Source organism: Tasmannia lanceolata, unplaced genomic scaffold (assembly GCF_043159265.1).
Source record: "Tasmannia lanceolata isolate RefF3 unplaced genomic scaffold, GAP_Taslan_0.1 ptg000006l, whole genome shotgun sequence".
Lineage (NCBI taxonomy): Eukaryota > Viridiplantae > Streptophyta > Magnoliopsida > Canellales > Winteraceae > Tasmannia > Tasmannia lanceolata.
In genome coordinates this window covers 594243-616827 of record NW_027518683.1, presented here as the reverse complement: position 1 = coordinate 616827, position 22585 = coordinate 594243, and the positions used below count along the sequence as shown (strand labels likewise).

General features: G+C 38.4%; 2 protein-coding genes across 10 annotated transcripts; one reads left to right on the top strand and one right to left on the bottom strand.

Moving 5' to 3' along the window:
- Nucleotides 1-1973: 1973 nt before the first annotated feature.
- Nucleotides 1974-17411, bottom strand: LOC143879160 (alpha/beta-Hydrolases superfamily protein). Of its 7 annotated transcripts, none has more exons than XM_077381361.1 (14): nucleotides 16440-17409; nucleotides 12349-12455; nucleotides 12149-12252; nucleotides 11761-11887; nucleotides 11550-11644; nucleotides 9661-9784; nucleotides 6269-6349; nucleotides 5292-5390; nucleotides 4913-5098; nucleotides 4697-4790; nucleotides 4534-4604; nucleotides 4385-4459; nucleotides 2936-3079; nucleotides 1974-2340 (listed from the first exon to the last, which is right to left on the bottom strand). In XM_077381361.1, exons 2-14 carry the CDS (start codon nucleotides 12382-12384, stop codon nucleotides 2140-2142), a joined length of 1437 nt encoding a protein of 478 aa, XP_077237476.1. In that variant the 5' UTR covers nucleotides 12385-12455; nucleotides 16440-17409; the 3' UTR covers nucleotides 1974-2139. The 7 variants fall into 7 exon arrangements, with proteins under 7 accessions (XP_077237476.1, XP_077237475.1, XP_077237477.1 ...); XM_077381360.1 differs by having other exon boundaries at nucleotides 12149-12276; nucleotides 12370-12455; XM_077381362.1 differs by having other exon boundaries at nucleotides 12370-12455.
- A 2781-nt stretch (nucleotides 17412-20192) lies between these two features.
- LOC143878177 (uncharacterized) lies at nucleotides 20193-22349 on the top strand. 3 transcript variants are annotated; one of them, XM_077380482.1, is made up of 4 exons: nucleotides 20193-21123; nucleotides 21516-21580; nucleotides 21696-21756; nucleotides 21852-22349. In XM_077380482.1, exon 1 carries the CDS (start codon nucleotides 20240-20242, stop codon nucleotides 21071-21073), a length of 834 nt encoding a protein of 277 aa, XP_077236597.1. In that variant the 5' UTR covers nucleotides 20193-20239; the 3' UTR covers nucleotides 21074-21123; nucleotides 21516-21580; nucleotides 21696-21756; nucleotides 21852-22349. The 3 variants fall into 3 exon arrangements, with proteins under 3 accessions (XP_077236597.1, XP_077236596.1, XP_077236595.1); XM_077380481.1 differs by having other exon boundaries at nucleotides 21480-21580; XM_077380480.1 differs by having other exon boundaries at nucleotides 20193-21580.
- Nucleotides 22350-22585: the final 236 nt, after the last annotated feature.

Sequence of the window (22585 nt, the reverse complement as noted above, 5' to 3'; positions counted from 1 at the left end):
TAGGAAACACTTATTGATTGGAGGGTTGTAATTATCCTATGGAAATGAATTTTGGCACACAACCTGCTTACATTGTGGCCCATGAAATGGACGATTTGGATCATCCTACGATGTAAGCCATACAGTACTTTTAAAAAAAAAAAACTCACTATCAGGACTTACACTAAATAAAAACTCTCATAATCACATCATTTCCCTCTAAATCATGGGGAAACGGGTCAAACAGACCAGGTCAAAATCACTCGGAAAAATTTATGGGTCATTGGGCTTGGACCTGCACCCAGCCCGTGTGGGCCGGGTTGACCCGCTGGTCAACCGGAATTTTGACGTTTTTTTGAAAATATTTTTTTTTGTATAGAGATTTGCTAGCCACCTTCGCTGAGGTTACTTGTCTGCTTGTCGCCCATTCTTTGCTGCAAAGATTGGCAGAAGTACGATTTGTGCAAAGGTAGCTAGCAAAACATAATAGCAATAAATAATAATCATGCAAGTGCTAAGTTTTAAATGAAAAATTATGAAAAAATGGAAGCAAAGTAGCAAAATTACGAAAAAAATACGTAACAAAATATGACAATAACGGGAAAAAGTAGAAAGGAAATTCAAAAATTATGACAATTACGGACAAAAGAGGCATAAAAAGGAGACAGCTGGCGTGTTTTTTTTAACTCGTGCAAGGGCATATGAGAAGCGGAAATGACGAAAAAGGACATACGTGAGACTAATGACGGAAATTAAGGCGGGACGCATAAGGCAATAGCAGGAAAGAACGTGCCGAAAAAAAAAAAAGGATTCTCGCTTTTAGTATAGTAAGGATAAGGATAAGGATAAGGATTACTAGTAGCAGTATAAGTATGTCGGTTAGAGGAATGGTAGCGACAAGCGGATAACCAGCCGCTTGAAATCACCGGGGCTCCTATTGGTACACCTGTCACTTTAAGTTACAAACAGTAATCAGAAACGATAAATCCGCCCCCTGTTTCCGCTCAAATCTCTCAACCAGTGAAAATGGTAACTCTCTCTCTCTCTGACTGATCAGCATTCGCGATTCTCTTACCTTTCTCTTCTCCAAATTCCTGGTCTTCTTCTTCCACTCTCATAGTCCATTGCTCCTTTGCCTATTGGGTTCGCTGTTTTCATGGTGCATTTGGCAACCATTGATCTATAGAGGATTAGGATCGACCCTCTAACATTCAGATCGGAGGGTTAGGATCAACCTATGGAAATCATTTTTGGGGTCCAACCTATTTAGGATGGGGCCCATCTAATGGACGGTTTGGATCATCCCATACCGTACTTTTAATAAAGTGAGGAGTGCCCTCATCAAAATACAGTAGTGCTGATAACATTTCACTTTATCATTTCGGTATACCAGTAATCGCCCGGGTGTTGTCGTTAGCATTCCTCTGTACGTTATTGAAAGCAGAATGATAATATGATATGGCATTGATTCAACTACAATTGAATGCATATATGCAAGGTAATCATAACAAAAGCTGAATGGAAAATTTTGAATGAGCCCCGCTTGAGCCCACTCTCCCTTAAGATCAAAGCACTAAAGGGGTTCACCTTCTATTTCACACTACATCATCATTTCCATTTCTCATTATTCTCAATCACTATCTTCAGGGCCCTTACAATGCCATTGCGTATAAAAAAAAATTAGCTATTGATGACTAATTGTGTTACATGGAATTCAAAGGTCTTGGAACCTTGATTGATTTGAAGGATTAGGTTGTATTCAACAACTAAAAGGGCTTTTTCCATTTTTTAGATACAGAGAATGAGAAAAGCCAAAAAAATCATGTTTTTTCGCGGATCCAACTCACACAGTCCATTTCTCTCTTTTCTTATTGTGCAACTAAAAAATGAGATTCTTTGGCCATAGAATGAGAAACCATGCGGAACACGCCTTTAGGATAAACTCAATTATTTAACCTTATATCAAACTACCCATAAGAAAGCTGGAAAAATCATTTAAGAAACCATAAAACTTCCCTACGATCCATTCAACAATGAAACCCTCAGATTCAATAAAAAACAATATTTCTACAACAAAGCAAAATAGAAGGAAAATAGAGATGAGATGGGTTAGGGAAAACATAATACAGTTTTACAGACATTTTTATGTTACAGCGCTGGTCAGGACGATAGATGTCGCTTGTGTTTACGCTTTGAAAGGCAGAGCCGCCGTAACCGCTGGCTTAATGCTTCTAATTTCTCAAATTTTTCGCGCTTTGCCTTCTTTGGTACTGGTGGGACTTTCTTCTTTTCCTTTGATGGCAGATTTGATGATTTCCGTTGCATCTTTCTAAGAGGCGTTGCAAGTGCCCTTAGAGCCATCTGCAGTCTTATGAATCTGTCTATCAGCAGAAGAGGAAAAAGAAAAAGAAGCAATTGAACTGAATAATATCATTTATCTAGTTTTCATCAATCTTCTATCATAGTTTCTCTTATACAATAATGCATCTTTCATTATCATTACTATGAGGACCTCATGTTTCTCTTTAAGGTACATAGGTACATTAAGCTAAAGGCCATGTCTTGTACACTGGAGCCATAAAATGAAGGGAAAAAAGACAGCACATGCCTTTAGCTGGCCTTGAGGGCAATTTTTGTTCAATATCTATTTTCATATAACATTAAGGTTCTCTTTGTATAGGATTTTAAGAACCGATTGTGAGTCCAAAACTGATTATTGGACTCAAATTTATGTTTAATTTCAAGTCCAATAATCAGTCTCGGACTCACAATCGTTTCCCAAAATCCAATACAAACGAGGCCTAAGAGATCCATGACTTGCATGACTAATTGAATAGAAATTTAATGGCATTTCAATCATTTCACTGGGTGATTGTTTATGGTGTGGATGCTGTAGTTATTTTAATCCCATAAGTTTTCAAAAATATGATTCAGGCGGAGAAGAAAGAAAGGGGACCTGATGTCTGCTGATGGAACTCCGGGTGCAATCAGCGGAAGAGGACTCCTCATCAGTGCCTCCCAGAGAAGAGCATCTTCCCCAACTCTCTCGGTTTGAGCTTGAATAGGAGCAGCACTCCTCGCTCTGCCCATTTGCTTTGTCCTGGAAAATTAGCAAACTCAAAAGACTTCACCATGAGCACATGACATGCCCTAGAAAACATCTCAGTTTTTCCTGAACATTGATATCTAGCTCACAGCCACCACTCTTGCAAATGAAATATGAACAGTAATATACATTATAAGTTTGTAAGTTTATAATGTACTAGTGGCTTTTCTCATCTTTTTCTTGTATCTTGACCATCTCGGTCTTCTTTTAATGAAAATGGCTGTCATTCAAAAAAAAATGTACTAGTGGCTTGCAGATGCTACAGCATGTAGAGAGAAGTTTGTATCACATCTAACGTTCTATCTCATCTCATTATCTTCGCCTCCCTTACCTATCTCCATGCCTCAAGTCCTAAAATAGCACCTATGCCTTCTTATTAAAGTGATGTTTTTGAACAGTGGGTTGAGACTCGTTGAAAATGGTTTCTTTCAACTTGCCATTATGAAAATATTGGAACAAAATGTCTCCTATATCGGCATTTTGCATAGAGAAAAGGAACATGTTTATTGGCAAATGGCAATATATTGAATATATCCATAAAAAACAAAAGTTGCACCACATGTAATTTTCCGAGGAAAAACATCGACAGAAAAGGTATGGGTGGGGTCCATAGGTTTGATGATCCAAGCTAATTCATCTGCTGGGTTCTACTACGGATCTACAAACCGAAAACTTCTCCATTGGACAGTCCAAACCCTCATATTTGTGGAGTCATGCTCCGTTGGCTTCTTACTTTCTGAAACCTCCCCTCTTATAAACCACAAGTTCAAGGTCTGGGATAGCCCAACGGAGAAGATTTTTGGTGCATGACATCCCACAGCAGGTACCAACAAATGAATGGTTTGTATTTTTTTTTGAAAATAAATGTTTTTACATGAACTTGTGTTCATTCAAAACCAAGTCACCCAACAAATTCCAATGCCCCTTGAAAGTCTCAAAATGAATGGTTTGGATTATTGAACAAGTAGTTCTCACCTTTACAGTTGCCTGCCCTTATTTTTCTTTAGAAAAATTGACCAGATTGTCGATCCTCATCAAACGCTTGAGAAGGTCCTGGACCTTGGTATATATGCGAGGGCAAACTAGGACTCCTACCACACTAAAATCTTATGGATCCATGGGCTCTTCAAAAGTGACTACCAAAGACGGGAGTAATAGAAAAGTTTACAAGCAGGATACCAAATAGCAGAGATAGAAAAGGAGGGAATAATCAAAATAGACAACAATTCTCAAATCCTACTGGAAGAAAGTTCAACAGCAACATCCAAAATTTAATCTCAAAGACAATCAAATAATCACCTGCAGATGGGGTGGCTCATCACCATCATTGCCCTCCATTTCTACCATGCCATTACCTTGATAAACCAATGACTCCTGTGATTGCGACAACAGGTTGTTAAGAAAGGCTGAAAAGAAATGATGGAAGAACTGAGACCAAGGAAACTTACCATGACATCTGCGAAAGCTCCACCAGATTCAGAAAGCAATTCGCCTACAGATTTTGTAGTTGGAACTGTTGCTGCAATTAGTTACCAGTTAGTGATTAATAAATGATAAACCTAACTTTAGCTGAAAATTTAAAACTTATCCCAATTTATGGACGATACGCACAATTACCATTTGAAATGCAAGGGGGGGCTGATGATGAACTTGCAGCATCAGTACCCACAGTACGAAGACCAGTGATGATCTCATATAATAAGCTCTGGAAAACAAAAAGAAAAGTTTTTGTTTTAGCCCATAGTCCATACAATTGACAGTGTGTTTGATCTGTTCATAAACAAATCAGATTATCTTTAATATACTCCAATGATTTGAAGAAATCACCTCATCCATTCCTCCTCCAACCTTCAAGTCCCCCAAATCATAATACTTGTCAAGCTTTTTTGAAAGAGACAGAGAAATTTGAGGAGGGTGAAGGACATTGTAGAAGAAAATGGAGACTGAATCATAATAAAATTGTGGTCGGGCAGAGTTATGGTCTCCTTCAAATTTAATAATATTCTTATCACCCTGCATGATGCTCAAAATTAGAAATAATAAACATTCACATTATTTCATAAAGAAAATCCATTCTAACATGCGAGAAACAACTACAAGCTAAGGGCTATATAAACCTGTTTAGTCAAAGGTGCCATATGACAAAATAACAATCTTCTTCATTTTAATCAAAGTATACAATGCTTCTATTTAAAGAAATCAATACCGCATAAGAATTAAAGATGATGTCTGAGTGATGTGGCTGAATGAATACATCCTCAGTACCATGTCCAAATAGAGCTGGAATGAAGGTCTTGGGCGCAACCTGTGGGCATGATAGAATATCGACATATTATACACAAAATATTCGATTTGAAGTTTTAAACTCTGAACAAAAATCATGCAAGAACTACTGTGCTCAGAAACTAACAAGTTTCTCAGTGACACAGACATGAGGTCAGAGACATGACAAACTTGGAAAAAGGGCATTCTGAGACACCATGTATAATTATATGATAATATTATAATAATAAAAGATATAGGGAAATGTTATCAGCGCAACCATATCTTGATATTTGCACAAACCCAACTGTCTTTTCTTCTTTAATTGGATCTTGGGAGCATTTTGGGAAATGTAATAACCTTTTGAGAGCTCTTCAAATACTAAAAGACAAGATGTTTTGTCAAAATATCAAAATAAGGTTGTGCTGATATCATTTCCCAAGATATATTACAACATTATTAATAGTTCATAAAAGCATACAACAGAGAAAATGCTTCTACATACATCGAAATACATTAAAGATGTATAAAATGGTAAATAAATATCCCCAAACAACAATAAAATAAGGTATTAAGCATTTTCTTAACAGCAAAGTGGGCTTGTGTCCAACACATTAAATTTGTAACGAAATGGCATGTCCTTTTTTACATAGGCAGAAGATGGAAGCAAACAAAGCATGAGAAAGATAAGTCAGATATCAGGATATATTATAAGTAGCTTATATTATAGCATCCATTAAAGCTCACATTGAACAAGGAAATGCTAGAGTCGAAATAGAATATTGTTTTCAGGAATAAGAAGTTCGTCCAAAAATGGAAATACAAATTAGGGAACTTAACAATGTCATAAACAAACAAACAAAGTTAATCCAAAATGGAATTATAAATTTGCAATGTCAACAATATCATAAATAGACAAACCTGTGTGCAATTAAGGTCCATAATGTCAAATTTGGCCTTCTTCTGAATAACTCGCCGCATGTATTGAACAGCCATTTTAACCTGATGGGGGCAAAAATGAGTTGAGTGCACTGGATTACAGCTAGAAGCATACTTAGTTGAAAACCAGCAACACTTTGTATCAGTACCATCAGCTTTGCTGAAATTAACATGCCAGCAGCAAAGAGAACAATATATTGCCAGTTTTAAATTAGAACAATACTTTGAAACTTTGGCAGATCATAAAGCATGTGATGACAGGATATAAATTTTCAACCAGTCATGTTTAAAAGGGAAAAGGAAAACAATGCCACTGAGCTAACAATCATCCAAAATCAACTTACAAAACCATGCAGCATGACTGCTCTTACACCTGCCATTGTTAACTTCACAAAATTGTCACAAATTTGGAACTGGTGCTCATTTGGGTTCTTTAGTGTCAAGTCCTTCTGCCGTCGTATTGTTTTTAGCCCTCTTTCTTCGCATTAGGAAAGAGGGTGTATTTGGATTGCAGGGATCAACAAGAAATGGAATCCACATTCCATTCCAATCTTATTCCGATTCTCTCCGTAAAAGGAATGTAAACGAAACGTAATGCCTGATTCTAGTGTTTGGGTAAGAATGTGAAAATCAAACGGAAATTATCCTAATCCAAAAAAAGAAAAAGAAACAAATGAGAAGAGTTTTTGCCGTGGAAATGTGTCCTTAAATGAGGGAGAATAGAGATGGTTTAAGAACAGATTTGTGTGAAATCTGTTGAAATATTTCCCTTTTAAGAGAAAAATATTCTATTGGTGAGAGATTTTAGGTGAGAGAGAAAGAGAGAGACCTGGAATGAACGAATCCCACCTATTTTGGGCGGTATCCATCTCCACTCTTATTTCCCGCAAATATTCCACCGCACGTTTCCTTTTACGCCACCAATGGCTAGCCAAACGCTAGAATCAGCCAAAAAGGAATGAAATACTGATTCCTATTTCCAATTCCCGCAATCCAAACGCATTCCCGCAATCCAAACGCGCCCAGAGTGTGGTGCACGCCTGCCCCACCTAGAGTCTGCACATTTTGGGTGGACCGTGGTTCAAGACAAGATTGTGACAGTTGGCCACTTGCGATACCGGAAGATGCTTATTTTGACCATTTAGCCCTTTGTCTGAACTCTGAAGGCCAGGGAGATCCTGTATCACATCTTTCTTCACTGCAGGCCAGCTAGAGAAATACAGAGTCGCATCCTATGGAAATTTGGGTTAGCATGGGTTTTCCCATCATGGCTGCCAGACTTTCTGGTTTGTCGGACCTTTGCCCCTTGGAGGGAGGAGAGGATCTTGCAGAGAGTAGTGATGATGGCCATCTTATGGGTTAGCTGGAAGTACTCCCTATCTTTTCATGAAGGCCATATCAATCACCATTGCCTGGGTGAAGAGCCTTCATAGCTTCAGGTTTATTTTGAGCTCTGATATTAGGCACTGATGCAGTGAGTTTTGCTCCTGTGATGATAAGGAGGAGGACCCAACCGCGTAGTGGTCCCCTACTAATCCTGAGATGGTGCAGCAGAACTTTGATGGCTCGAGTTTAGGCAACTTAGGGCCTGCAGGATTTGGAGTTCTCAGGGATGAAAGGGGTATAACTAAATGAGATTTCTCCGGCCTCATTGGGATTATGAATTATAATGAAGCGGAAGTGAGGTCGGTTATTTGGGGCATCAAGATTACTGAGAGCAGAGATTTGGCCAAGTTTCTAGTGGAAGACAATTTGTTAAAAATCGTTACATGGATTGGCGGGAGTCACCCTTATCCTTGAAGATTCGCTCATAAGTTTGATGAGATTCAGGATAGAATGGCAGATTTCCTTGTTCGCTATCAGCATGTTAGAAGATTGGCTAACAGCGATCTTGATAGGTTAGCCTGGATCCCGGATGGGTGTTGGTAGCGAGGCTCTGGAGATTTTTTTTATATTTCCTTCCCCCTTGAGATTTCTTGCTTCTTGGTGTACTCTTTTTTTTTTCCTCTTGTTTCTTCTCTTTGTTGACCATCTCGGTCGCGGGGTTTTCTCCCCTTCTCGTAATAAAATTTTTTATCATTAAAAAAAGGGTGATGATATTTTAAACCCCCTCCCTGCAGTACACATTCGCCCCCCTTTTAACATGTTAAAGTTGCCCACTGCTCACATTATAAGGGGGGCGAAAACGTACTGGAGAGGGGGTGAAAATATCATCTCCCTTTAAAAAAGCAAGTGTCACTGTGTGTCCATAAAGGTAATTTTCAAATCTAGGCTACCCTAGCGTCACCCAAATATATTCTTCACTTGGAGAGGAAATTTGTTTGGTAGAAGAAACAGGCACTTATTGAACTGTGAAGAAATACACTAGCACCATTAGTTGAGATCACTGCCTCACTAAAGCACAACCAAAATCCTTACTATCCCAGGATGGCAATTTCAACCTAAAATTTTATAATTAGTAAATACCACATTGGGGTCTACATTGTATTTTTTCTGTGTATACATCAGTAGCCAGATCTTGGGACAATAGACTAAAGTACTAAACTGGCTGATGGGGAAGAAGACAATGAGACTTTGATCTTTAAGTTCATATCAGTAGCTAGACTGATTATGAATAGGGAGAAAAATGCAGACCAAGACAACTAGGCAAGGCCTCAACACAATATGAGAGAGATTTCACAACACATGGTCCTAGAAGTGAGTGACCACCCCACTTGCTTTTAGATGCAAAAGGATAAGGGTAACCTCACAGATTAAGTGCCTGAAAAAAGGTCAAAGATCACATGAGAAAATAGGCCTTAAATGTCAAGGGTACCATTAATCTTCGTATTACAATGGAGAGCATTAAGAGAATCCATTACACATAGGTAGGCTTCATCTCTGGATATAAAAATAGTATAAGTTCATGTTTACTGATATTGATGGCATAAGATACCTAACAGGGCAAGACAATACAGCATAAGAACTGTGCCCTTCATGAAGCACACAGCCAAACTGAAAAGTTCTTGTCTACCCTAGTACCACAATACAAAATGAGCTTTTAAAAACCATACGGAAGTGGAATCACTGACCAAGGGGCCTTTTGTGGTCATGCAAATATGCAATTGCCAGAACCACCAAGATATGGTACACAAATATTGACAGGTGTTTCAAATCATATATCAATGAACAAATCATCCTTATTTCGAAAGTCCTGCATCTTGTCAGCATAATAATTTAATACTTCATCTAGCCTTATTCTGGATTAACCATTCAAATAAAATGCCTTATTCTGGACTATGCACTACGCAAAAGATCCACAATGCAATCATGTAAATAAACAGCAGGAACCTAAAGACTATTTTGACACGAGAATGAAAGAGAAGAAATCATACTGTAAATTTGGGAAGCCGGATTTTGTAAACATCCACAAGCTCCATCATTAGATTAAATAAGTTGGAGAAAGCACTGTCCAACACTATTCCAGCAATAGAGGGGTCTTCTGCTCCATAAAGAAGGCTACAGTACATTTATAAGACTACGATGTTACGATAGTAAAAGGAAGGTATATATCAAGCCATATAAACCAGCATTCATTTGCATATCAAATGATGAACGTCATGAAGAAATCATCAATTCATATCTGTCTGGATTCTTAATATTACTATATAAAAGAAATCAAAAGCTCCTCCTTATATTGCTATGATGAGATCAATGAACATGTGCAAGTAAATAATTTACATTAACTGCATGAGCATGCTGTTTTGTGTCCTCAGAGGACACAAATTAAGCTAAGTAACCACATAATCTTTCTGCAAGAACAATCTCCCACAGCTTACGAAAGAAATTATAACATTCCAAAATGAATTGTCATAGAGGTTGTTCAATTAACTGAAAACAATGGAATTGACAACAAAATAATAAAGAGGTCCCTCACATCGGCTTTTGTAGTAAAAGGGAAAAAAAAAATTATTAGAAAGGGAAATATTGAAATTTCAAACTAGTTTCTCCTATCTGGTTGAAGTGGAAGCATGCTTCAGGAGTTCTCTGTGACCGTAAAATACCTACCAAGTTGAAGGGAAAGTTTTATATGACAGCTGTGAGGCCAGCCATGCTGTATGGCTCAGAATGTTGGGCCACCAAGAAGCAGCATGTGCATAAGATGAGTGTAGCGGAGATGCAAATGCTTAGATGGATGTGCGGCCACACAAGGTTAGATAGAATTAAAAATGACGACATCCGTAAAAAGGTGGGGGTGGCACCAATTGAGGAGAAGATGAGAAAGCACCGCTTAAGATTGTTTGGGCATATCCAACGCAGGCCTTTGGATGCTCCAGTGAGAAGAAGTGACTCGAGCCAAGTTGGTGGAGTAAAAAAGGTAGTGGCAGACCGAAAACAACTTGGGTAGAAACATTGAGGAAAGACTTGAGGGCTAGGAACATAACAGAGAACATGACCTTGGATAGGAGAGAATGGAAGAAAATGATCCATGTAGACGAACCCAACTAGTGTCAGGATTAGACTTAGTCAAATTGAGCCAGGTAGATCCTTTCACCTTCTTCATGAAAATTTTCTAAAGGATTCATTAGCCGACCCCAACTAGTTTGGGACAAAGGCTTAGTTGAGTTGAGTTAAGTTTTCTTCTATCTGAATGTTGTGCATGATTCATAAGAATTTGACCTTCTACCAAAGAACATACTAAAATTTCACCACATCCACATGGTTTTGTAAAGCACTTATCTCGTGGGAATGCCAAGGGCCCATTCAGATGTCCATAGAACGAAATCATTGGCGATCTTTGGAGCCAACCTGTTTGAGTGTCCACCAAGTCATGCAGAACAGTCGCTTGAAAAACACCTCCATCCATTTTCATCCCATTCGTGCATGAGGTTGCCGCACATTTCTGCCTTCCCGAAAGGTGAAACACCCAAAAGGTCCTAGGCTAGTATAGGTATTCGCTACACTTGTTGTCTGAAACACCCAAAAAGGCCCTGGGATAGTATAGGTATTTACTACACCCACTGTCCCACAAGTTAGGTATTCACTACACTTGCCGTCCCATAATCCTGACTCTTCAGCATATGACAAGTGGACATAGATGCAGATTTTTACAAAAAGAACATCAGCACTAATGTCCTTGAAATTATTACTAACCAGCAATATGACTGAACTGGTCAAGAAATTCAGGATGATGTAAGATTGTCTCTAGTGTGATAGTTTTCATCATCTCATAATAAATATGTCATCCATCAAAATGAAAATATAGGCTCACATGATAAACTACCTTGTGACAGCCCCCATCGATCGTCCCCAAAGCCCTATGCATGAATTTTGCGGATTGCTTCGTAGATAAGAAACCACAATTTTAAGATCATCTTTCTGACAAGAAGATAAACAACCACATCAAACAGTTAAGATAAACGACCACATCAAAAGCTTTAGAAATTCAGTAAGACTTGGAACCTGGAGGTCTCTCAAAAGAAAGATTTCCGCACCTCATGCCAACCAAGGCTCACATAATCACCATCCGATAAGCCCGAGCCAGAAAAATCAAGAGTAAACAGAGTAATATTTGATGGAAGTAGGATTACAGCTGCCTCATTTGCATCAGCTCTACATCCACTGCATTAATCAATAAGAAAGAAATAAATAAACTCCAGCTCCTTCATTACCAAAACTTCCCTTTCTGATGAACATTAAACTAATTTCATGAAGGAAATATGCAGCCACTAACAACATAAATATAACTCTAAAACAGAAGATTTTCACACAAAAAAAAAAGATGAAAGCAGAGCAACCATATATCTTCAAAATATCTAAATCCAACATAGATAAGGAACCTAATGATGATATCGACCAAAGAATAACCATAAACCAACCAACCTGTTTCCATGGCAGTAAATAACACAAGGAAGGGGAGTGTTTTCTGGGAAAGTTGAAGGAACATAATGACTGCACTTCAAGGTATGTCCTCTTCCATTTTGGAGCTGTCGAATTTCAAAACAGATATTCTAGCAGCATTAGCAAATATTAGTACTGATGCAGTCAATGTGTACGTAATGGTTCAAAAAGACAGGAAAAACCTCGGTAATTGATCTCCGTACTTGCCTCCAAGTCATGGCGCTTGTATTTTCTTCCTGCAAGGGTAAATTCTGCTTCCCATAAATACTGGTCGGGGTTGTACTCGGCCCTATATATTCATCATAAAAGGGATAGTATCAATTAAAGATAAAGAGGATAAGCCAAATCTTAATAAAAAATAAAGGCAACAGAACATTGCATAGAAAAAAAAGAGTTTTCAACTGGAATATGGCATAGGTGACTAGAACAAAATGAAAATGCATCATTTTATGAGGTGTCATAGAATTCAAAAGCACCAAGTCATTTCTCTCTGAAACTCTGCTGTGTTGAAGAAAACAAAATGCTTCTTGGACTGCCGGCATGGAGACTCTACAACGAAAACTAAAGCCATAGTCAGGATTGAATGGGTTCTTCTGGTTATGATCTAATGGCACCTTTAGAAATATGATTTCAATAGCAGTGATTTGTTCAGACCGGATTTACAGAAAAAATAAATGAATAAATTTTATTTTTCCCATCCAGACCCAAAATCTTCATTTCATTTTTCTATTTAATGACAGACTGCAAATAAATTGATTCCTGGAAAAATCACATCCAAAGAATTTACCCATTTCAACTGAAGAACGGAGCTAAGGAGGCACCCATGACAACCTATCCACCTAGTCAACCCCAGCCCCTTATTATCTCTTTCCAATGTATCAAACACGAACAATAACCAGTCTAGCTCTAACATGTAACACTAATGTGGGCAAACATAGATCATGGATCCATGGTTTTAAATTTCCATCAAAACCGACACGAAACAACTGAAATGTTTCCCTTTCCATCCCCACCGAAATAAAATCTCAATGGATTCCACTTCATTATTTCTACTAAAATTTCCGAAGTCGATCGAAATGGTCGAAACAAAAATATGGAAAAGTTAAGATTTACAGCGTATAAATCTATTTTTTCTAAAAACCAAAAAAATATTGCCCTAATCTGCTGTAAATCGGAAAAAAACATTTCAAATCAAAGAAACACATTTTTTCTGCGTTTTCATGAATTTTTCTTAGAAACCCTGCGAAGTTTAGATTTTTTCCCCTTAAAATACAATTTTTGATTGATTTATTTATTTAACTAAGGCCTTGTTTTTCTGTTTGGAACATATCCAGTTTTTACTAAGGCCCTGTTTTTCAACCTTTGATTTATTGCATTTCTAGATAAATTTTTATTCAGATATAAATGGGGCAACTAGCGATAGCAATGCCAATTGCAAAGGTAGAAAAGCATTTAAGGTTTTTAATCTTTGTCAAGATGCTTTGTGGGCCAATCCTAGTTGAAGGTGGTCCAACTTTTCATTTCAATATGAAAAGTCACCGAAATTTAAAATTTTTAAATCCAAGCATCATACAAATGATGAGTCTCTGACTTAGTACAAAAGGGGAGTTTTTTTTTGTAAGTAACTTTGCATTTTATTTCATTATTGTAGAGATTGATATTTGGTAGGCCACATAGCAAAGTAATCGCATCTTATGCATGGAATTTTAGATCGGCATGGGACCAATAATACCTCATAACTCATCATACAAATGATGAGTCTCTGACTAAGTACAAAAGGAGGAGTGTTTTTCTTTGTAACTATTTTACTTTGCATTTCATTTAATTAATGTAGAGACTGATATTTGATAGGCCGCATTAATGAACCACATAGCAAAGTAATCGCATCTTATGCATGGAATGTCAGATCGGCATGACTCTATTTCGTATTGACATAGAGTTGGGGTACTTGGAGGGGAGACTGGTCATTGTACTTTCTTATACTTCATTACATTGTACTTCTTCATTGACTTTATTGTTCCGGACATGTGCGACAACTCGTGTCACTAGGTGATCGATGTGATTAAGCCATTATGGAAGTCATTTTTGCTTATGTCATGGTTTCTAAGTATGTATTTGCGCTTATCCTTGAATTTCCCAATGTTCCATCTTAAAATTTCAGCATTTGATTATGTTTCCATACGTTTTTGTGATTTTACAATATTTCCACCAAAATTTTCAACCGAAACCAAAATGTTTGTGTTTCCATGCCGACCAAAACTGAAATTGAAATTTAGAGCCTTGCATGGATCTACAATCTACGCTAAAGAGGAGAGTTGAATGTGATGATTACTGGAAATATCCACTTTCATAGCTCTGATCCCAAAAGTGAAAGGAGCTGTCAACATAGTGGAGTTCCACCCCATAAGCCTAGTGGGGTGCCTATGCAAGGTTCTGGCAAAGGTTTTGGCGGAATGCCGAGAGGGTGTTACCTAAGATCAGCTCAAGTAGTCAATCGGCTTTTATTGGGAAGAGACATCCTAGATCGCCCATTGATTGCCAATGAGGATGTAGACTACTACTCTAAGCGTGGGGGAAAATGAATTATTTCCAAGTTAGACAGGAAAAAAGCGTATGATTGGGTGGAATTGGATTGCTTGGATTACTTGCTGGGCAGGATGGGAGTTAAAAATGGTAGGGACGGATTCAGAAGTGAGTATCATTTGCTTGGTTCTCAATCCCAGTGAATGGCTCGCCTAAAGGAAGTTTTAAATCCTTCAAGGGCATAAGGCAGGGAGATCCCCTCTCTCCATTCTTGTTTGTGAACATTGCTGAGACTTCATAGAATTGATTGACAGAGGTAGATCTATGGGTCTCATCGAAGGCTTCAAAATAGGAAACCTAGGCATAGAGGTCTCTCATCTTCAATTTGAAGATGATACATTGGTGTTCAATATACCAGCCTTAGAAAAGCGATTACATGATGCGCTTGCTGCCGGGCATCAAGGGAAGGTTTTGAAGTACAGACCTTGGATATATCTGGAAGTTCTGGTTTGCTTTGCTACCACTTAGTGTTTTTACAAGAAAGCCAAGTGTCCCATCCAAATGAGCTCAGATATGAAGTGTATCTGCCCACTATACATGTAACCTGGAGATACTTCTCCTCTGACAAATATTCAGCTGGAAATAATTTGACTATATAATAAGCAACATTGTGCTATTCCTTATGATCAGAACTTTGGTTGAAGGCTGACTACATTTATCTTGAGTTTAATCCTATTTGCATAAGAATCATGTATGGTTAAGATTTCCACTTTTATGATGTTAAACAGTCATTGGAATGCTTACTCTTTTCATTGACCCACATCACTTGTGCTCGAGAGGGATTAGCTTTTGAATTCGCTCCCATTCCATTTTCTCTTGCATCAAGAACTTACCTCGATCGACCATTTGGATGATCGATCTAGGCAGGATCTTCCACTACCTCTCTAGTTGATCTGATCTGTGATGGGATTTGATCAGCAGAATGATATGTGGATGGTAGAGGGGACCATCCCTGATTTATAGAATTTCCATGCCAGAGTTCTCCCCCATCATAGAACTCTTGCAGCTGGTCTGATCTGATCTATTCAGATCCGAGTATAATTAATTAACCACTTATCCAAATGTTGTTGACCAGGCAACACTAAGCATCAATGTTCCATTATAATTCTTATGGTGTACCAATTACCCGTTTTCATGAGCAGTCAAGACATGGAAGGGTAAGAAGCAACCCATCTTAACTCTATTGCTTGGAAAACAAGAGCCGACACTAGATAATAGCAACATAAACAAGAAACATATGCACAACAACAAGAACTCAATAAATCCCAATATTGCCAAAGTCATTCCATACTCAATAATAAGTGTTCAGCGTAGGGTAACTCCTCAGTTCCAGATATGAAGGTATATGAACAAAAATCTGAGGAAACTAAATTCAACAAATCCTTCAATGGGTTCACACGGCCAATGTAAAGCTTCATATGGTATCATCTAAGAACACATAATTATATTCAACCTGTTCCTGAGCTAGAATTGAATGGTCTCAATAAATTCCAGTAAAAAGGATTAGACACTTGGCAAGAGCCTTTTCTATTCACTTGAACAGTGCATTCCTTAGTAAACCAAGACATGTATGAAATAATCATAAATCTAAAAATTATGATAAAAACATGCAGAAGTATACTTCTTAAAATGGGAAATGAAAGCTAAAAGCCATATATTATTCAAATATAGAAAGCTCTAAGATGCATACCTAGGAGGGCGAATCACGAAATTAATGAACTGATCAATCATCTTCCTTCCCTGTGTTGTCAGAGTCGCTCCGCTTTAAATATTACAACGCAGCTGAGACTCTGATAGCCTCAAAATTCAATCCTCGTCCAGCATCTTCAGATCCAAACCTTCCCAAACTCGGCAGAGAACACAGCCCAAGGCAGGAAAGAAGGAAGCCTAATCTCAGGTCAAAATTCTTCTGAAAGCAAAAGCAGATCAATCATCCGCTAATGCCAGATCCTCAACTTTTGAAACTCCGTAAACCTGAACAAAAGCAGGTTGATGATATCCCGTTCAATCTTCCACCATTCCAGATCTAAAGCGACAAAAACCCGTCAAATCTACCCAAACGCCCTGTAACCCTAAAAAATACATACGAAAAACACAAAACTCGACCCGGTAATGAACGCATAGCTAATCCATCACATTTCTGCCCATTTCCGAATCTAACACAAGAATATAACAACAAAAGCTCGAATCACAACATGAAAATAAATCGAGGGAAAATTTGTCCAGCACCGTTTCCAGATCTAAGATTTGTAAAACAAAACGATACCTAAAAAATGACACTAAAACCCAACAAACCAATCAAAAATCACCAAATTCATTTGCATCGTCGCGATTTCCAGATCTAACAAACTTGGAGGACCCCTTAAAGCTCGAACAACCAATAAACCCCTTGATATCCCGTATGGAAACGTCTAAAATCATCCGTCAAGATGAGGATATCAAAATAGTACAAAAAAGGAGACAAAAACGCAGGATAAACGTCAAGCTATGTGATGAAAAAGCCGTCGTAAATGCTTTAATGGCGTGGCAGATAGAGGGAAATATCTGAGAATAGGGTTTTTCTTGGGATGAGAGAGAGAGGTTTGGCACCACAAAACCCGAAAAACCTCCTCCAACGACGACGACGACAGGGTGTTTTTTTTTTATAAAAATGATGGCAGCAACTTGTTTTTAGCCATATTTGAGAGAGAGAGAGAGAGAGAGAGAGAGAGAGTTTAATTAAGGGCATCATCGTTTGTTTGTTTCTAATCCACCGAATTATCGAATACCGATACATAGAGCCGGATATAAATTTCCGGGGAATTTCTCCCATACGGACCAAAACAGCCTGTACATTCATTCAAATTACTTTAAGGGCTCTTTTTACATCAGCATCACTCTTCTTCTATGTTTGCATGTTACGAGGGTATTATAGTAATTTCGTTTAGAAATTCAAAGGCGGGTCTTTTTTTGGTCAATTTGTCGTAGAAAATGGAGAGCAGATGGATTTTGGGAGTAAGTAATTGCACAATTTTATAAGAGACGACTCTCTTTATTTAAGCGGCCCTTCAACTGGTGTATACAAACCATTCTTCTCTCTCTCTCTCTTAACATTTCTCACTTGGATCACGTGATACCTGTACTCATTCGTCATGTCATCTCCGTGATAAGGATAAGACCTGCCAAATGAAAGGTCTAGATCATTCTAATGCGATGTGGGTCGGCCCGAATTAGGCTTTTCATGTGCAGCTTGTTTTAAGCTTTACCATGCTAATTAATAATTATCCGGGATTCTGATTATCTACTAACTATTAAATAGATATTTGTGGGAGATAAAAAGAGGAAAACCTAAAACGACTTGCCCGCTGATGCATTTATTAATAATATTCAAATGACGAAAAACCCCTTATTTTTTCCCTTGTCCCCCGTAACTTTTGAAGAGAATAAACGGCAGACGACGAATGAAAATCCAAAACGGGGGTATCCCTTCACCGGTCCCCGGACGAAAAATGGAACGTGGCGGGCATAGGTTTGCATGCTAGCTACACCTGCTTAGCTGCTGACATGGACTACACTCACCGTTGACTTGTCAGTGGGGCCAATGACAATGCACGTAGCCACCTGGATGGCTGTAATGATCACCTCCATGAGGCTAATAATCATGCCACGCGCCTTAGATGATCTGAACCGTCGATCTAATGATTATGCAATTTTGGAAAATCTTTTGGGCCAGTGATAAATCGACCCCCATGTGTCTTAAAGAGAGATAGATTTAATCATTTTTGCTTCCATACTCAACTGACTTGAAAATATCTTAAAAGATGTTTTTTCATCATACTCGATCAAAGGTCTAAAACCATCTGATTCGGTAAACAACGGTCATCTTAGCCTTATTTGTTAGAGGGCTGAGGTAGGCATTGCGTGATGCGCACCTTTCTCAGGCCCCACCATACGTTGAACCCCTTCTCCTTTTCTTTTATATGGGAATGGGAATGGGAATGGGAATGGGAATGCCACTTCATCATGACAGCCGACTACTGCACACTGGTTCCCACCTGTTAATGATGTTACTAACTGCACTATTGGCTGTGATTTTTGGGTTCTAGATAATCCAAGCAAGGCTAGTCAACTGTAGGAGCCACTATGCTGTAGTGGGCCACACACTCTAGTTTTTTGCAAACACGTGTAACCCACTGTGTGAGCTGTTCTTGGGTGGAAACAAACTTGGCTGCGCGCAATGCATTAAAATATACTGAAAGCAGGAGGTGTGGCAGTATCAATTCCATAGCCTGATATTTTTCACATCCTATGTTTGATATTTTCACACCTCCTGTTTCCTCTTTATTTTAGGGCGTTGCGCAGCCAAGTTTTGTTGGTGCAGATGTACACAGTGGGCACTGACCGTTAAATTTAGGAAAAAAAACTTCTAAATTTCTAATAATGCGAGACACGCGTGATGGAGTTTGCCCATGTGATCCCAGCACCATTGGATCGTCCAATGGAGATGCAATCGCCCAATAGTTGTACACATGGAATAATCCTGGCCATCCAGCCAGAGGACTTGAATCTGGATTGTTGCACAACTTTTCTAGACTTCCCAAGTTGCAAGGTGCTAGTAAGATGGATAGTATCAATTAGTGTATAAGAGTATTTTTCCCCTAAAAAGTAAGAAAGCAGGGAGAAATTGTATGGCGGACCGCGGTGCAGGCACCCCAAAACTACTGTGGGATCACATTGTTTGGATGATCCAAACCATTCATTTGTTGGGCTATGAGGTAGACACTTTGTGCCTAGAAAATCTTCTCCATAGGATTGGATTATTCTGAGGTTAGGATCATCCTATGGAGACGATTTTCTAGGCACACCTATCTACTTCATAGGCCCAACAAATGAATGGTTTGGATCATCCAAATATTGTGACTGTAGTTTTAGGCTGCAGGTGCATCCACGGCCATCTACCATTTAAATTCTCACAAAGTAGGAGGGGGCTTGGCTTATATGAGGTATAGTTAAGCCTCTCCCAAATTAGATGGTTCTACAATTTTTAGGGGACGACCAATCTACAGCAGTGACCTACAAATGAACGGTTTAGATCATCCAAATGGTTGGTCCTGTTTACATTTGTGGGTGCATATATTTTCATAGGAGTACAGGACCATGCTCAATTTGTCCCAATGAACGCTTTAGATCATCCAAGTAGGTGGGCCCACTTTTTCAGTTATCCAAACCATTTATTTCCTCGGCCCTACTAGGATGGATGGGCGATGAGAAAAATCAACCCTTGTAGGATATCTCAACCCTCCAATTTGAGGCCACTAAATAGACGGTCTGTATTCATCAAGAAAGTCCCCAGGCGTTCTACGCTTCTCCCCAACGGTCATATTTGATCATTTTGATGGTTACGTATTATTTCTACAAAATCCAGATATGACCGTTGTAGGTTTCTCTATTTAATTGCCAAATTCACAAATCCAACATTACAAAATCCAGATACGACCGCTTGTGAGTTTCATGCGTCTCTCAACAACAGAATCCCAAACCAACCAAGCGCACAAATCTTTTCATTTCAATTTTATTTTTGTTCTGTCGTTTCTTCCCCCATCTGTTGTATCATTATCATCGATCTTCAATTTCTCAATTTCTTCAACTCACACCCATCTCTTTCTGTTCTCCGAGATTACCCACTCAGTAATGGCAGATTCAAGAGATACCCACATCGTCGAAATCCCAATCGATGAAGAAAATCTACAGAGAAAGCTCTCTACAATCAATGACCTCTCTGTAATTCAACATCACCCGTTAATGGAAATCTCCCAAAGCCCAGGCCATCTCTTGCTTCTCAAGCTCTGGCAAAGAGAAGAAGACTTGTTCGGCCGTAGAATCGCCATCAAAGAAACCCGAATAGATAACATCAAACGCCAAGTTTTTCAATTGTGTTGTTTCTTTTTCGCCTTCCATGCCCTCTTCTTCACCATTCTTTTTACATCTTCGATCCAACCCACTTGCCGAAAATGGTGGATCCCTTCTTTTTTATCTCTATTCACTTCCATTTTTATTATTTGTTTTGTTCAGTTGAAACTTTTCAGGTATGCCAAGGTTTTGAGTCAGTTGCAGAGGGAGAGGAGTGATAATCGCGCACTTGTGAGGTGTATTCAAGAATTGAGAATGAAAGGGGAGAGCTTCGATCTGTCGAAAGAGCCGCAGACTGCGAGGAGGATGAAGAGTTCTAGTGTCGAAATCAAATGGACGCCTCTCAAATGGTTTTCTCAGAATCTTGTTACAATCTGTCTAGTTTGCTTCACGGGTATGGTTTTTCCGGCTTGTAAATTTATCCTCTGCGGTTGATGCATGATCCCTTTTAAGGTGAGTTCAGATCTTTGAAGGACCATTATAAGGTAAGAATTCTTAAATCAATCCTGAAGTTAATATAATGTCAGAAAAGGAGTTTTCAGGTTTTCTTGAAAATAATTGGTTTTTCAGTCAAATTTTTGTGGAGGGCCTCATTTCCATGATTAAAATTAGGGTCAAGGTCTTTCCATTTCTTTCTTCAAGATTCTGAAATCCAATTTATGCTGATTTATTTTTCTACATAGCACCATGGCAGGGCACTCCTATACCCATGTGATCATGTCTTCTATTTTTAGGTCTGAAATTTTAGCATAGATAGGTGGCAGATTAATTTGAAAGAGTGTAACACCATGTTTAAGATTGAGACAAGGTGATCTTATTTATTGTTCATGTTGTTATGTAGAGTGTATGATGCATCAAGTCTTCTTTGTGTCTATAGGGTCTGAATCTTCAGTTGACAGACACAATTTGATTCATATGGGTGATGCAACAAACCACGATAAGGTTATATTGTGACTATTGTCTTCAGATTACCGAATAAGATTTGCTTGATTAAAAGGCCTTTGACTGGAAATACCTTAACTGATGCATCATTTTCTTTCTCTCTAATATTTTTCAGATATTTCAGTTCACAGACAGCGTTTGATTGGTATGGATGATCGAACAAACCAATTCAAAAGGTTCAGATCACTGATTAAAGATTTTCTTAATTTAAATCAAGTTCATTGGAATTATGTTAACGGATACTTCTTTGATTTTGCATTTTGTTCTTCAGATATTGGATTTCAAATTTGTCATAAAACCGAACTTCAATGTCGATGGAGTGTTCAATTTGTCATAACATCGAACTTCAATGTCGATGGAGTGTGATTCCTTATGAGGGGCTGACTGATGAATCTGGTCTTGCTGTCATGGACGGACTTTGCAACATTTAAGCACCCACTCTTCTTCCCGCCGTTCCTTTTTTCTTTTTTATTACACTTCTTGTGCTCCGAAGTTGGGATCAAGCACCTACGGTGGTGCTTATCTGTAGCTCGGATTTTACGCCCGCTGGAGCAGAATTTTGCTTGATCCCGACTTTTTCAAGCTGCCTGGATAATTTGAATTTCTGGCTTTTCATTTCATTTCTTTTCTTTATTTGAAGTTTTCTCAGTGTTTAGATCACTACTTGTGCTCCAATTGACTAGTGTACATATTCTTCTTTTCACTCCAATTGACTGTACATGTATGTCATTATTACACTCAGCAAAGAAGTTTTTTTTTTTTCTTTTTACATTCAGTTCAATTTTAACCTTCTATTCCTTCATACCAAACCTTCATTGCTGAGAGTGTATGTCATTACACTCAGTAATGAAGGTTTGTTTCTTTTTCTTTTTACTTTCAGTTCAATGTTAACCTTTCTATTCCTCCTTCATACCAAACTAATATCCCCCATGAAAATATTCAAATGGGGTAATACTAAGATTAGAAGTATAAAAAGAAAAGATCCATATCCATCCCATCCTCCTA